Raw genomic sequence first — 16,094 nt, 5'->3', positions numbered from 1 at the left:
GGAGACGACACATGGGAGCGAGGGGAGCCTCGGTGTGGTCCCTGATCAGGATTAACCATCGGTTTGTCCCAGGAAGGATGGAAGGGGGGTTTCAGAGCTGGCATCGGGCAGGGATTAGAAGGATGGGGGACCTGTTCATCGATGGGATGTTTGCGAGCTTAGGGACGCTGGAGGAGAAATTTGGACTACCCCCAGGTAATGCCTTCAGGTACATGCAAGTGAGGGCGTTTGTGAGGCGGCAGGTGAGGGAATTCCCGCTCCTCCCGGCACAGGGGATTCAAAACAGGGTGATTTCGGGCGTAAGGGTCGGGGAGGGCAAGGTGTCGGCGATATACCAGGAGATGAAAGAAGAGGGGGAGGCTTTGGTAGAGGAGCTGAAAGGTAAATGGGAAGAGGAGCTGGGGGAGGAGATTGAGGAGGGGCTGTGGGCTGATGCCCTAAGTAGGGTTAATTCCTCTTCCTCGTGTGCTAGGCTTAGCCTGATACAGTTTAAGGTAGTTCACAGAGCGCATATGACGGGGGCGAGGCGGAGTAGGTTCTTTGGGGTGGAGGACAGATGTGGGAGGTGCTCAGGAAGTCCGGCGAACCATGTCCATATGTTTTGGTCATGCCTGGCACTGGAGGGGTTCTGGAGGGGAGTTGCGGGAACAGTATCTCAGGTGGCGAAAGTCCGGGTCAAGCCAAGCTGGGGGCTAGCATTATTTGGAGTAGTGGACAAGCCGGGAGTGCAGGAGGCTAAAGAGGCCGGCATTCTGGCCTTTGCATCCCTCGTAGCCCGGCGAAGGATCTTGTTAATGTGGAAAGAGGCGAAGCCCCCCAGCGTGGAGGCCTGGATAAATGATATGGCAGGGTTTATCAAGTTGGAGAGGATAAAGTTTGCCTTGAGAGGGACTGCGCAGGGGTTCTTACAGGCGGTGGCAACCGTTTGTAGACTATCTTGCGGAGCGTTAGAGGAAGGTCGGACAGCAGCAACAGCAACCCAGGGGGGGAGGGGGGGAGGAGGGAGGGAGGGGGAAGGTTTTTTTTCTCTGGGGGGCATTTGAGCAAGAAAATACATGAATGATCCGGGAAACTGACAATGTACAAAGTTCTGTATCGTATTGACTTGCATGTTCATGTCTTGCGATGCGAGCTTTCTTTCTTTTTTGATACAGGGGGGGGTTTGTTTGTATGGCTGAAAATTTTGTTAAAAAACTCTTAATAAACATATTTTTTAAAAAAAAGTTCCAGTGAGATTAGTTTGCAGTGTGATAATCAGCTGGAGGGGGAGGGGGGGGGGGGGGGGGGGTGCGGGGGGGGGGAAATCCACAGAAGTTGTGGAGCCTGCCACTTGGTTTCAGAATATGGTGCGTCTGACCCCAGTTGGCCTGTTGGGTTACATGGACTGTGTACATAGTGAGAACATTACAGTATAAGATATATTTTGTAACCTGTGTTATCCTTAAAACCTTGTGTACAGTTTAGCTCAGTGGGCTAGACAGCTGGTTTGTGATGCAGAACAAGGCCAGCAGCGCGGGTTAAATTCCCGTACCGGCCTCCCCGAACAGGCGCCGGAATGTGGCGACTAGGGGCTTTTCGCAGCAACTTCATACTTGTGACAATAAACGGTTATTATTATTACACGTGTGAAGATACAAGATGGGGTGAAGGAGTATTGTAATATAGTTTTTTTTTCCATGTTAAATAAATGTTTTATTCTTTTGTTAAAAGTTAATTGGCAGTCCTGTGATGGTTCATCAATGACTCTAGACAAAAAACAGAAGTTATGGACTATCAAAAGTTCCATCCTGAGACCCGACTGTCCAGAGGTAACATCAACTTGGATCGTAACAGGCCACAAGCAACCCATACAGGTTTGCTTGCCGTGCTCCTTGCATAGTGATTGACACCAGCAGCAGCAGTATGAGACCCTTATGAGGGCCTTAATTGGCACTTAAGGGCCTCAATGTGCAGTGGGGCACTGACTTGAATCAGGGTGGAGACAGGAAGATGATGGGGACCCCACTTGCCACCCTTCCACCTGATTCAATGCACCCCACCACCAAACTCAACACAAAGGAAGGCCACAAGATTCCGCCCACAGTTCCAGGGAAAATTGGATTTATGTTTCTACTAGTAAAATAAAGAGAGGTATGCTGGTCTCCAAGAAATCAAATTAAATGGGCATCACTGTGAGAATACTTTTTTTAAAAATAAAAATAATTTTTATTCAAATTTTCATAAAATATCAATAACAAAAGGAAAAAGGAACCCAACAGGGTTAAGTACAAAACACAGTCTAGAAAAGCAACCCTCCCTACCCACCTCCCCCCTGTACATAAATAATAAATTAACATTAACACCCGGACTTAACACAACAGGTGTATACACCCCCTCAGACCCTCCAGTGTAAATAACAAAAACAAAAATAAAGTAAACCCCCGCCCACCCCCCCGAATTGCTGCTGCCATTGACCAATGTCTACCGTTCTGCCAGGAAGTCTAAGAACGGTTGCCACCGCCTAAAGAACCCTTGTACCGACCCTCTCAAGGCGAATTTCACCCTCTCCAACTTAATAAACCCGGCCATATCGTTGATCCAGGATTCCACGCTTGGGGGCCTCGCATCCTTCCACTGAAGAACAATCCTACGCCGTGCTACTAGGGACGCAAAGGCCAGAATACCGGCCTCTTTCGCCTCCTGCACCCCCGGCTCCTCTGCAACCCCAAATATTGCGAGCCCCCAGCCCGGTTTGACCCTGGATCCTACCACCCTCGACACCGTCCTCGCTACGCCCTTCCAAAATTCCTCCAGAGCTGGGCAGGCCCAGAACATATGGCTGTGATTTGCTGGGCTCCCTGAGTACCTAACACACCTGTCCTCAGCCCCCCAAAAACGGCTCATCCTTGTCCCGGTCATGTGTGCCCTGTGCAGCACCTTAAACTGTATGAGGCTGAGCCTCGCGCACGAAGAGGACATCCCTAGGGCATCTGCCCACGTGCCCTCTTCGATCTCCTCTCCCAACTCCTCCTCCCACTTACCTTTCAACTTCACCACCGAGGCCTCCTCCTCCTCCTGCATCACCTGGTAAGTTTCCGAGACCTTCCCCACTCCAATCCACCCCCCCGAGAGCACCCTGTCCTGTACTGTGTGTGGCAGCAGCCGCGGGAATTCCACCACCTGCCGCCTGGCAAACGCCCTTACCTGTAAGTACCTGAAGGTTTTCCCGGGGGGGAGCCCGTACTTCTCCTCCAGCTCACCCAGGCTCGCAAACTTCCCATCCACAAACAGGTCCCCCAACCTTCGTATCCTTGCCCTGTGCCACCCCGAAAACCCTCCATCTGTCCTCCCTGGGACGAACCGATGGTTCCCCCGTATTGGGGTCCACACCGAGGCCCCAACTTCCCCCCTGTGCTGCCTCCACTGCTCCCAGATTTTGAGGGCAGCCGCCACCACCGGGCTCGTGGTATACCTCCTTGGAGGAATGGCAGCGGCGCCGTTGCCAGCGCCCCCAGACTCGTACCCACACAAGACGCCATCTCCAGCCTTTTCCATGCAGCCCCCTCCCCCTCCATCACCCTCTTGCGCACCATCGTCGCATTGGCGGCCCAGTAGTACCCACAGAGGTTTGGCAGCGCCAGCCCCCCCCCCCATCTCTACTCTGCTCCAGGAACACCTTTCTCACCCTCGGAGTCCCTCACACCCACACAAACCCCATTATACTCCTGTTGACCCGCCGAAAGAAGACCTTTGGGATGAACACGGGGAGGCACTGAAACAGGAACAAAAACCTTGGGAGCACCGTCATTTTGACTGACTGCACCCTACCCGCCAAGGACAGCGGCAACGCGTCCCACCTCTTGAACTCCTCCTCCATTTGCTCCACCAGCCTTGTGAAATTAAGCCGATGCAGGGCCCCCCAGCTCCTGGCCACCTGGAGCCGCAAATACCTGAAGCTCCTCTCCGCCCTTTTTAGTGGGAGCTCGCCAATCCCCCTCTCCTGGTCCCCTGGGTGAACCACGAACAGCTCGCTTTTCCCCATGTTGAGCTTGTACCCCGAAAAATCCCCGAATTCCCTAAGGATCCTCATTACCTCCGGCATTCCCCCCACCGGGTCCGCCACATATAGCAGCAAGTCGTCCGCGTAGAGCGACGACCTATGCTCCTCCCCACCCCGCACCAACTCCCTCCAGTTCCTTGACTCCCTCAGTGCCATAGCCAGGGGTTCAATCGCCAGTGCGAAGAGCAGTGGGGACAGGGGACACCCCTGCCTCGTCCCTCGGTGCAACCGAAAGTACCCGGACCGCCTCCTGTTTGTGGCCACACTTGCCAACAGGACCTCATACAACAGCTTAACCCACCTGACAAACCCTTCCCCAAACCCAAACCTCTTCAGTACCTCCCACAGGTACCCCCACTCTACCCTATCGAAGGCTTTCGCAGCGTCCATCGCCACCACTATCTCCGCCTCCCCCTTCCTCGCTGGCATCATGATAACGTTCAAAAGCCTCCGCACATTCGCGTTTAACTGCCTCCCCTTCACGAACCCAGTCTGGTGTTCGTGGATGATCTGCGGCACACAATCTTCAAGGCTAAGACCTTCGCCAGCACCTTGGCATCTACATTTAGCAACAAAATCGGTCTGTAAGACCCACACTGCAGGGGATCCTTGTCCCGCTTCAGGATCAAGGAGATCAGTGCCTGGGACATCGTCGGGGGCAAAGCCCCCCCCTCCCTTGCCTCATTGAAGGTCCTAACTAACAACGAGCCCAACAGGTCCATATATTTTTTTATAGAATTCGACCGGGAAACCATCCAGCCCCGGTGCCTTCCCCGCCTGCATGTTTCCTATCCCTTTGGTCAGCTCCTCCAGCCCAATCGGGGCCCCCAATCCCGCCACCAGTCCCGCCTCCACCTTCGGAAATCTCAATTGGTCCAGGAAGCGGCCCATCTCTCCCTCCTCCCGTGGGGGCTCGGACCTGTACAATTCCTCATAAAAGTCCCTGAAGACCCCATTGATGCCAACCCCACTCCCTCCCTGTCCTTAACTCCCCCAATCTCTCTAGCTGCGTCCCGCTTCCGAAGCTGATGCGCTAGCATCCGGCTTGCCTTTTCCCCATACTCGTAAATCGCCCCCTGGGCCTTCCTCCACTGCACCTCCGCCTTCTTGGTGGTCACCACGTTGAATTCGGCCTGGAGGCTGCGCCTCTTCCTCAACAATCCTTCCTTGGGCACCTCCGCATACCTCCCATCTACCCTCACCATCTCCCCCACCAGCCTCTCCCTCTCCCCCCGCTCCATCCTCTCCTGGTGGGCCTTAATGGAAATCAGCTCTCCCCTAATCACTGCCTTCAGTGCCTCCCATACCATCCCCACTCGGACCTCTCCTTTATCGTTGGGAGAATACTTATTTTGAGCCACCTCTCTCAGATCTGCAAAAGGACGTCAAATAGGTGCCCAGGTTTAGTGAACCAATAAAAATGTTCTTCCATTTTGGATTTTGAAATACAGTAAAACAGAATTGCTATGCTAAAATAATTTTCAATTATTTAATTGCACATGTCTATCACTGGGGAGTTAAACTAACAATTTATTAATATGAAAACATTTTTTTCCTCAGTACTTCCGAAACTGCACGGCAATAATTCTGCCGCATTATTGTCAATTCCAATTCAAACTGGCAGCACTGACAAACCGGCTATTGGAAATAGAATCTTAGAAGGAAGAATGCATATTTTCATTTGATGGACTCATTAGTACTTACACGTCACTTTGGTGGGTGTAAACCCTGTCAAAGAGAGCTTCAGGAGCCATCCACTTAACCGGCAGCCGGCCCTAGAACACAAAATGCTTTTGTAAATAAAAAATATGTAGCTTGAAAATATTTAAGCACTGCCAAATTTGAATAATCTTGAAATTAGAGCTAGGCCAGTCAGGAGTGAAATCAGGAATTATTTGATCTACAGAAAGCATTATGGAAATCTAGAACACACGGTAGAAGTCTGTGCTTTCTTGATCAATTGAAATATTCAAGAGTAGATTTTTGCCAGAAAGGTGTATTGAAGGACATGGATCAATGGTGGGTAAATGGGTTTGAGGCACAAAGCAGCCACAAGCTAATGGAGTTCCAGACAGATTCAGGTTGAAGGTCTACTCTCATTTCCGATCTCGTAGGTAGTTCATTCAACAGGTTAGAAGCAACATTTTCAGCCCTTTTACAGTCTGAATTTAGTAAGAAGTTTTATAACACCAGGTTAAAGTCCAACAGGTTTGTCTGAATTTAGGCATTGTTGTGGTGGATGTTCAAATACGAGCAGACATTGGGCCTTGCACACAGTTAATCAATCCTAAAATTCCAAAGTTCCCCACGTAGAAAATTTTATTTTCCTACTTTGATCTTCTCTGCTCACTAAAAGCATTAGAGATTCTGACAGCACAGCGGGATGGGTGCTTCTGCTGTGCCTCAATAGGCATGGGTCACCTGTCCCAATTATCCTAATGATGCTGACTGTCCCTGCAGTTTGCAACAGGGTCATGGCAAGGCTAAAGCAGCTTACAGAAGTCTGCTCATTCATTCGTATCAGCAATTAGAAACTAATTTCAGCTTTTAAAATGTCCAGACCTTTACATTTATTAATATTTTAACCTGGCGATTTTGTTCCATTTCTCTCTGTCACATGGAATTTCCTGGATAAGATATCTGTTGCAGTGTCACAGGAACCAATGTATACATAAGTTAACTTGTTTTAGTGGTTAACGGATAAATATTGTCTAGGCTGCTGACGGAATGCTCATGTTTATCTTCAAATAATGCACTGGATCGTTTATGCGTACTTGAGTGGGCAGATGTCTCGTTCAAAAGATGACACCTCTGACATTGCAGCATTCCCCAAGTACTGCACTGAAGTGCCTGTCTGGATCTTACAGACAAGTCTCGAGTGGTACTTTAACCCACAACCTTTTATCTCAAGGGAAAGAGTGCTTTCACTGATCGAAGGGTGACAGCTGATATTGAAGGTGATTCAACTGAACATTTTTTTATCCCTTCAACTAATGCTTTACTTCCACTTTCTTTCTCTACAATATGAACAAGAATGGAAGCCCAGTGTGATGTAATAAAGTGGAGCGTTACCTCACTGGATGTCCTGCCACTACTGGTTTCCTCCTTGCATATTCTGGTCCTGAAAGTCCTCAGGTCACAGATCTGATTTACCTATCACCGCTGACTACAGAAAACTCTAGACCTCCCCTGCAAAAATTCCAGATCCCCCTACCCCCTTAACCCCTGCCTGACAATGTTTCGATTGTTCCTTTACTAACGTAATTTGTCACAGCACTCATCACTGAAAAACAGAAGGTCCAGATTGAGCCTGGAATGAGAACACTTTATTTTTTAAAATTACATTCAAAACCACTGCCCAACCAGCTGTACTTGTTCAGGGCAGATTTGGTGTCTGCCAATATGCAAATATATCTGAGCTGAAACATGAGAAAAGTGTGCAATTTTGGGTGGAATTTACACGCAGATTGTCGACAGCACGCACCGAAAGCAGGAACTCTAACCCTGCAGCTGTATGTATCTCTGTACCTTGAAACTCATGGTGCCATGACCTCAACCTTAAAGGTTGTGATTTTCAATTGATCAGGATTGCACACTGTTTTCTGGGCACCTAATAACAAATGGAGGTTGTCCCAGTTCAGCATTAAATTGGCAGTCAGAGAAATGCCAAAGAACCATCATAAATCAACTGGGCACTGTAAGGCTGGTGTTAAGTTACTTTGTAGCGGGCAAAACGATTCCTGTAAGGCAGCGTAATAGGGGTGGTTTTAATCCAATAGGTTAAAGATTTTGTCAGAGCACTGGTCAAGTAGAACTACACAGTAATAAAATCACTATAAATATGGTAGGTCACTATTTCGATTACCTTGACTGCAAGTTGGCAGACATTCTGGCTTTATGTGAATAAAATGTTACAAACGCTTCTTCCCAACTCTGTCAGCGATGCAGCAAAAGTGCACCCATGCTTGGAAATGTGGAGCAAAAGTCCAAAACAGGAAGGAATTATGAACAAACATTATCCTTAATAATCCACTGGAAAGAAATGGAGTCTTCAGGCATTTAGTTGTTTTTCTGTGGTCTCCTTCACAGCATATCCTCCTTCAACAAACCAATAAAGGCTGTTATCAGGACCCAGTTGCCAGGGGATGTCAGACTTACCGAGTCCAATGCACTCTTACCTTGTACAGAAACAACGAGGGGGTGAAATTCGTCCCGTTAATGCTGGTCAGAAGTATTTCACCCCCAACCTAAACATGGTGCCTGCCACAGTAGCTGGTGGCATGACTCAGATGAGGAAATTAATGTGCAGAAAACTGCAGGGTGTAAACCCACTTCCTGATATGCTTGCTATTTAAACGAAGAAGGCTTTAATTTTTTTTTTTTTAAATTTAGCGTACCCAATTAATTTTTTCCAATTAAGGGGCAATTTAGCATGGCCCTAATCCACTTAGCCTGCACATCTTTTGGGTTGTGGGGGCGAAACCCGCGCAAACACAGGGAGAATGTGCAAACTCCACACGGACAGTGACCCAGAGCCGGGATCGAACCTGGGACCTCAGCGTCGTGAGGATGCAGGGCTAACCCACTGCGCCACCGTGCTGCCCGAAGAAAGCTTTAATGAGCAGCAAATGGTAAAGATGCCAATATTTAGCATATGCTGCAGAAATCAACATGAAAACTTACATTTGTTGTCTTTTTGTAGTAATCAATATTATTGACATCTCTCGCCAGCCCAAAATCCGCTATTTTCATCACATTGTTTTCTGTAACGAGAACGTTCCTAGCGGCCAAGTCTCGATGAATGCACTGAAACAAAAAAGTGAAATGTTCAAATACAGGCAAGCAAAGCCTAGAAACATGCAGCTGCTGTGCCCATTTTTCAGGCCAAAGGCCTGAGATGTGGGGGTTACGAGAGTTACAGGGAAAGGCAAAGGATGAAGTGTGATGCGGCAATTTAGGATGGTGTATGACAAGGATCCTCGGTAAACAATCTTTTCCAGTAATCTAGTTTCTTATTTAAGTGGTGAAAGAAAGCGGTGTGGTTCCCCAGCAAAATAACTTTTAAAAAACAAAAACAGCCTCGGGAGTGATTTAACTGAAAGAAAAATGTCCGCTCGGAGCGGGCATGGAGGGGTTGTTCCGGCCCGCTATCGAACAACACTGTATTTTCTTTGGCCTTTGGCGGGGAATTCCTCACCCTCCCGTGGCAATACTTAGCGCCATTAACTGCCATTGTCAAATGGTGCCCCGATCACTACCCACCCCCCCCCCCCCTCCCAGACTCCCCCAACAGCCAAACCTATCTGTTGGGGGGCTTTTGTGTTCCCCGCACACCACACATACCACCGACAGGTCACTGGGGCACCATGGAAGTGCCAAGGTGCCACACAGTGCCAGGGTGCCAGCTTGGCCAGAGGGTGACCACACAGGGTACTCCGATCACATGGGGGAGACCCCCCACCCTGCCAAGTGCCGGTACGCCTGGACCCGTTTGTGGGGTTCAATACTAATCGCCGCTCGGCTGGGGTCTCCCCGGCGGGGTTGATTACCAGGTGGCTGCTCAATCCAGCGTCAGCACAGCTAAATGGGGATTTAAACTCATTTAAGCACGCAAGACTGGGTCCTGCCCATTGTGGGGGGGGTCCAGATTGCGACGTCTCGCGAGATCTGGTTAGATTAGAGGTGAAACAGCTGTCGAGAATCCCGGTGGAGGGCTCCCTGGGATCTACCGGCCGCGTCCCGGACTGATTCGGGCGGGACGCGGCTGGTAAATCACGCTACACAGCTCTTTTTCTGGGATTGACGATGTGTTCTCCAGTCTCACAATCTTGTACCTCTTCAAGAAGGCCCTACCAGGTTAGGAACTCATTTTAGAATTGGATTTCAGAGTATGGACTCTCAATGGGAAGCAGGCATAGCTAATTCCAGAAAGACAATCGCTTCATTTTTGCCAGACTGGATTCCAATTCTAATCTCACAGCTGAAGAGTACTGACTGGGGCTGCGTCCATGAACAGATATCTATTCTTAACCTTAAAATTCAAGAGGCAAAAGTAGTTCTCAGCATTTTTTCTGTGGACAAAGAGTTCAGCAAGAGACTTGGCAATTTGAATAGTGCAATAATGCTGCCCAGACCTTCAAGGGTTAACGCTTTTTCTCTAAATATTTAACTTTCTATTAACAGTAGTTTCATACGCAGATGTTTGCTGTCTAATAGCTGTGATAATCAGGGGAGGATCTAGATTACGCCTTAAAAACAGCCTTTGTAAATTTGTATTCATTTATCTAATATTTACAATATATTTTGCATTTCAATGGACTTTGTCCTCTCCAAGGCTACATACCTTTTGTGAGGCCAAGTATTCCATGCCCCTTGCCACTTGATAAGTGCAGGATACGAGGTCTTTGAATGTTAACTGTTCATCAGATACACGGTTTATATCAAATGTATATTCCATACCAGGGGGGCGCCGTGCGCGCAGATATTCGCGCAGGTTGCCTTTGGCTGTGAATTCTACAATGACATACAATGGGCCTGCACAAAACAAAATTGAAATAAGTAAGTACACAGAATATATATGCATACTCATGCATCTCATGTCCCAATTGGAAAAAGGGGCGGCACAGTGGTTAGCACTGCTGCCTCACAGCACCAGAGACCAGGGTTCAATTCCAGCCTTGGGCGACTGTGTGTGTGGAATTTGCACTTTCTCCCCGTGTCTGCGTGGGTTTCCAAAGTTCCAGAACAGCGATGAGAGTTTCAGGTTTTAGTCAGCTGTGCTTTGTTGTCCATTTGCTTTCAAAATAAAAGAGAGTTGGGAGTCAAGGATAGCTATTCAGCATCTCTAAGGCCCATGTGATGCACATTGCCACGGTGATGGCCTTTAAGATGGGATGGGCACATCTTGATATTGGTTTACAGGCTTTCCTAAAATTATACCGCAGACAGGTTATTCTTCCAGGGTCCAGGAGAGATAGTAGTTAGAGGCTCAAAGTTTCTATGGTTCTCCCCACAGAATGGGGTGGCAGCTTGCGCTTGGATTTGAAGGACCAAATTCATGGGGAGTTGAAACAAGGCTGAAAGATTTGCCTAGTTTTAGTAAAGAGGAAGAGGTCTCCAGGATAATTTGCACTGTGAAAGACAGTTCTAGAGTTAAAGATTACCAGGCAGGGGTAGGGGAAAATTGGAAGTAAACCCTCTGTAGTTAGAGATCATTTTTGGACTAATTCTGGGAAATTGAATGTCAACTTAACGGATGGTGTAATGTATACCTGATAGTGGGTCTATGTTGTATGATATAATGCTTCAAGAGGGAAGGTAGTGAGCCACTCGCCGGTCTGTGCTAATGTCAGTTTTACCAAACAGCTAGAAAATGCAATTGTTGAGCAGGGTGTTTCATGTAATGTTGCTTTCTCTCTCTCCCTTTAAGGAAATGATCTAACCTCCATTTGGCAACTCCACTAAGACTGACAGATATGAGCTACAGCTCCATCCTTCTGTGCAGAAATCATAAAGTTTGTTGCTGTGCTCAGTTGGCTTGTTCTTTTGCTTACCATCTTGCGTGCAGGCTCCTAACAGATTGATGATGTTCTTGTGTTTTCCAATCATTTTCATCATCTCCATCTCAGAAACAAGATCGGAGAGGTCTTTTTCTGTGGCATCATCTGAGAAGATTGAATTTAATATTATATCTTTAGTAGAACCAAATAGAACCATAGTTAATTTAGAAATGCACACAAATGCAAGCCAAATTTGCTTGGGACTGAGAGTCGTGGAATGGAAGGTGCCCCTCTTTCATTGGTTCAATAATCTTCAAAATGTGAAACAGGCTTGAATCCTTTCAAAAAGTTACATCACCATTTAGTTAGTGCAGAAATTGTGAAGTTTATGTTTGATTCCATGGATTTCCTTATAAGTGTTCATCTAACTAGCCGAAACATTTTCACACGACCAAATAAATGGAGAGGTCAGTTATTAAATATCTGACCGTTCCAAGGTCAGCCTTCACTCCCCAAAAATAAATAAATGCGGTCTTAAATTCCCTCTTTACCTTTCAGCATCTTCACAGCCACAGTGAGTGGTTCTTTTGGTTTATCTTTGTCAACTCCTACAGCCTCTGCCATCACAACTTGACCAAAGCAGCCTTCCCCAAGGGGTTTGCCAAGTGTCAGCCTTTAAAATGAAAACAGGAGATTAGCACAGTTGGACTTATTTTGCTTGTAATTTTCACAGAAATGGAAACTTCAATGTCCTCTGCAGCCAAAAGAACCATGCCCCCTCGGTCAGTTAGGAGATTTACACAACACCATATATGTTGTCCGAATGTTCCAGGAAAGCAATGTCAAGTAATAACTGGCAATTTAAGTCATAATATCCATTGAAAATAGAGTAACATTTATAGGTGTATCATTTAGATTAAACATTGTTAAGTACAATTGGAGGCTCAGTTTGATTTGCTTTTAAAATGTTTTCAATAGTATCAGTGCTCTATTAAATACCCATGTTCCCATAAAGCATGCATCTTTTAATCCTATCGAACATCTACATTTTAGTGAGCCTGTATCACTTAGGATCTCGATTAGTTTACTGCATTTTTAAATGCCGACGTTGGACAAACATTGACATTTGCAGGTGGTCAATTTAAGTTCCATTAGATAGTGCATTTACCAGAATTCTACAATCCTTTCATTGTGCTAGAAATGTGCCCAAGATCTAATAGCTGACTCTCAAAGCTCTCTTTCATTGCAAACCCGCTCCACCTACATTAGTGTTAACCACTGTTTTCTTAAATGTTGATGCACTAAAATTTTCCACATTTACTATGTCCCCCCGAGGCTTCTAAGCAACAAGTAGGTTCACAGACTGCAGCACTGGCCAGAATAATGCAGGCGTTAATTAGAGTACACTGCTTTTTAGAACCATCTAATTTAATTGAAATACTTGCTGGGAACAAATAGACCAAGAAGATTGCATACCTTGTTTCCCAAGGAGAAATTTCTCACACCACAACTACAACCCAAGTCCAGATGATTTTTTTCAAAAAAGAAATGCTATTTCATAGTTTTCCTTGAAGTATATTGTTTTACAAATGCTTTTTAGAAGGTCTGTCTTCTAACCTACCTGATTCTACCTCTTTATTCCACCTTTTTACCCAGAGAATGACAAATGTGGATCTGTCATCGTCCTGGGTGCTTTCCAAAAATACTGGGTCAGAAATAGAGGTTGCTTAGTCGATTAATGTTCAAAATAATTGGCGTAATAAGATCAATGTCTAAATCCTTGATACTACAGAGTGGAAGCCCTCGGTTTGATTACCCACTCTGCATTATCTAAACTGTGATGCACTTTCATTGAAGTATGTCTCCCACTTAATACAGGAAATGCACCCCTGACCACCTTCCAATTCCCCAGCTTCAGTTGTGAAGGGCTGGGATTAATGCTTCAGTCTTTTGAAGCCTGTTGTCATGCGCACCTTTTTGTTGCTGTTCGGAGAGAATTGGGAATAAAATCTTGAAGTAAAAAAAGAATGCACACCAAAGCTAATTGCTGTCCACCACCTTGTAATACACTACACATTTTTCTGTGTCTGGGTGTGGAATAATTGGATTTCAGCAAGGCATTTAACAAGATTTCACATGGCCGATTGGCCTGAAAAATAAAAGCCCACGAGATCAAAGTGGAATTGGCAAGCAGATCCAGAATTGGTTCAGAGGCAGGAAGCAAAAGGTTGATGGATATTTTTGTATATGGAGGGATGTTCCATTGGGGTTTTGCGGGGCATTAGGTTCCTTGCTTTTCATGATCAATGATTGCATAGCAATGATTTAGAATGACTTCCGGTTGCGGCTATGCCTAGATAAGTCGCACGTTCGGCAGCTCCCGCCGGGAACGGACTTTTGGGCTCTCTAGAGGGGCCCCCAATGGCAACTGTTCGACGGCATCCAGTGTGGGAAGGTGACAGCAAGGCCCCCCCGACATTATATGGATTGGACCAGGAGTGGAGCGGTGAAAAAAGTGATCTTGGAGCAGCGAAAAGTGAGAGGGAGAAAAAACAAGATGGCGGCGGGTGGAGACCAAGCAGCATGGGCGCAGTGGTCGCAGGAGCAGCAGGGGTTTCTTAAACGCTGCTTTGAGGAGCTGAAAACCAAAATGCTGGCGCCAATGAAGGTGGCGATTGAGAAGCTAGTGGAGACCCAGAAGACCCAAGGGGCGGCGATCCGGGAGGTGCGGCAAAAAGCCTCGGAGAACGAGGACGAGATCTTGGGCCTGGCGGTGAAGGTGGAGGCGCACGAGGCGCTGCACAAGAGGTGGGTGGAAAGATTTGAGGACCTGGAGAATAGGTCGAGGAGGAAGAATCTTCGGATTCTGGGTCTCCCCGAAGGAGTGGAGGGGCCCGATGCTGGGGCATATGTGAGCACGATGCTAAATTCGTTGATGGGCGCGGGAGCCTCTGGAGCTGGATGGGGCTCACCAGGTCCTAGCAAGGAGACCCAAGGCCAACGAGCCGCCAAGGGCTGTAGTGGCGAGGTTTCACCGCTTTATGAACAGAGAGTGTATCCTGAGATGGGCCAAGAAAGAGCGGAGCAGCAGGTGGGAGAACACGGAGATCCGAATCTACCAGGACTGGAGTGCAGAGGTGGCTAAGAAGGGAGCTGGTTTCAATCGGGCTAAGGCGGTGCTCCATCGAAAGGGGGTGAAGTTCAGTATGCTGCAGCCAGCGCGATTGTGGGTCACGTTCCAGGATCGGCACCACTATTTTGAAACGCCTGATGAGGCATGGAGCTTTATACGGACTGAAAAGTTGGACTCAAATTGAGGGTTTGTTGTGGGGGATGTTTACTGTGTATATGGTGTTTACTACGTTTAGGGAATGTTCCATTGGTTTCGGTGCTGGATGGGGATGGGTGAAGGGATTTGATGGGGAGACTGTGGGAGAGTGTGGGCGTCGGTGTTGGAGGGGCAGACCCCCACGAAGGAAGAGGGGGAGTGGAGGCCCGGGGATGGGGAATTGGGGCAAGGCCGCAAAAGGAGCTGTGCCAGAGGGGGCGGGGCCTGCTCAGGAAAGCGAGGGCTTTTTCCCGCGCTAGGGAAGGACGGGGTTGGGGGCCGGGGGGGGATGGGCGGTGCTGGAGAGGAGCGCACACTGACTGCCAGGGAGGGGGAGTCGATGGAATGGCGGGAGAGGGCGGGGTCAGCAGACTTACGGGAGAGTTATGGGGGGAGTAAAAGGGCTAGATGTGGATCTAGCGGTGGGGGGGGGGGGGGGGGGGTGGTATAGGGTTGCTGCTGCATTGGCCAAAGGGGAGCTGGAAGTAGGAGAGGTGGTCGGGGGGGGGAACTGAAGGCAGACGTGGTTATGCTCCAGGAGACACATTTGAAGGTGGCAGATCAGGCTAGGCTGAGAAAGGGATGGGTAGGGCAGGTATTCCATTCACGGCTGGATGCGAAGAACAGAGGGGTTGCAATACTGGTGGGGAAGCGGGTGTCGTTTGAGGCAAATATTGTAGTGGGTAATGGAGGTCGATATGTGATGGTGAGCGGTAGGTTGCAGGGGGTGCGGTTGGTACTAGTAAACATATATGCCCCGAACTGGGATGATGCCGGATTTATGAAACGCATGCTGGGTCAGATTCCGGACCTGGAGGTAGGAAGCTTGATAATGGGGGGGGGGATTTCAACACGGTGCTGGACCCAGCATTGGATCGCTCTAGGTCCAGGACGGGTAAGAGGCCGGCTGCGGCCAAGGTGCTTAGGGGGTTTATGGACCAGATGGGGGGAGTGGATCCATGGAGGTTTGTCAGGCCCCTGGCCAGGGAATTTTCATTCTTTTCCCACGTCCATAAAGCCTACTCCCGGATAGATTTTTAAATTTTGAGTAGGGCGCTAATCCCGAAAGTGGAGGGAACGGAGTATTCGGCCATAGCCATCTCAGACCACGCCCCGCACTGGGTGGAGCTGGAGTTAGGAGAGGAAAGGGACCAGTGCCCGCTGTGGCGTCCAGATGTGGGATTATTGGCGGATGAGGTGGTGTGCGGGCGGGTGCGGGGGTGCATTG

General features: G+C 48.2%; 1 protein-coding gene across 13 annotated transcripts in view; it reads right to left on the bottom strand.

The window, feature by feature from the left end:
• Nucleotides 1-16,094, bottom strand: part of LOC140393179 (fibroblast growth factor receptor 2-like) — a 240,526-nt gene that overhangs the window by 18,556 nt on the left and 205,876 nt on the right. For all 13 annotated transcript variants that reach the window (XM_072479334.1, XM_072479333.1, XM_072479335.1 and 10 more), the window contains 5 exons: nt 12,090-12,211; nt 11,593-11,703; nt 10,383-10,573; nt 8,723-8,845; nt 5,744-5,814 (listed from right to left, as the gene is read on the bottom strand). In XM_072479334.1, the coding sequence (XP_072335435.1) occupies nt 5,744-5,814; nt 8,723-8,845; nt 10,383-10,573; nt 11,593-11,703; nt 12,090-12,211 (618 nt within the window). The remainder of the gene's footprint in view (nt 1-5,743; nt 5,815-8,722; nt 8,846-10,382; nt 10,574-11,592; nt 11,704-12,089; nt 12,212-16,094) is intronic.

Source organism: Scyliorhinus torazame, chromosome 16 (assembly GCF_047496885.1).
Source record: "Scyliorhinus torazame isolate Kashiwa2021f chromosome 16, sScyTor2.1, whole genome shotgun sequence".
NCBI classification, from domain to species: Eukaryota; Metazoa; Chordata; class Chondrichthyes; order Carcharhiniformes; family Scyliorhinidae; genus Scyliorhinus; species Scyliorhinus torazame.
This window is presented reverse-complemented; position numbering and strand designations above follow the sequence as displayed.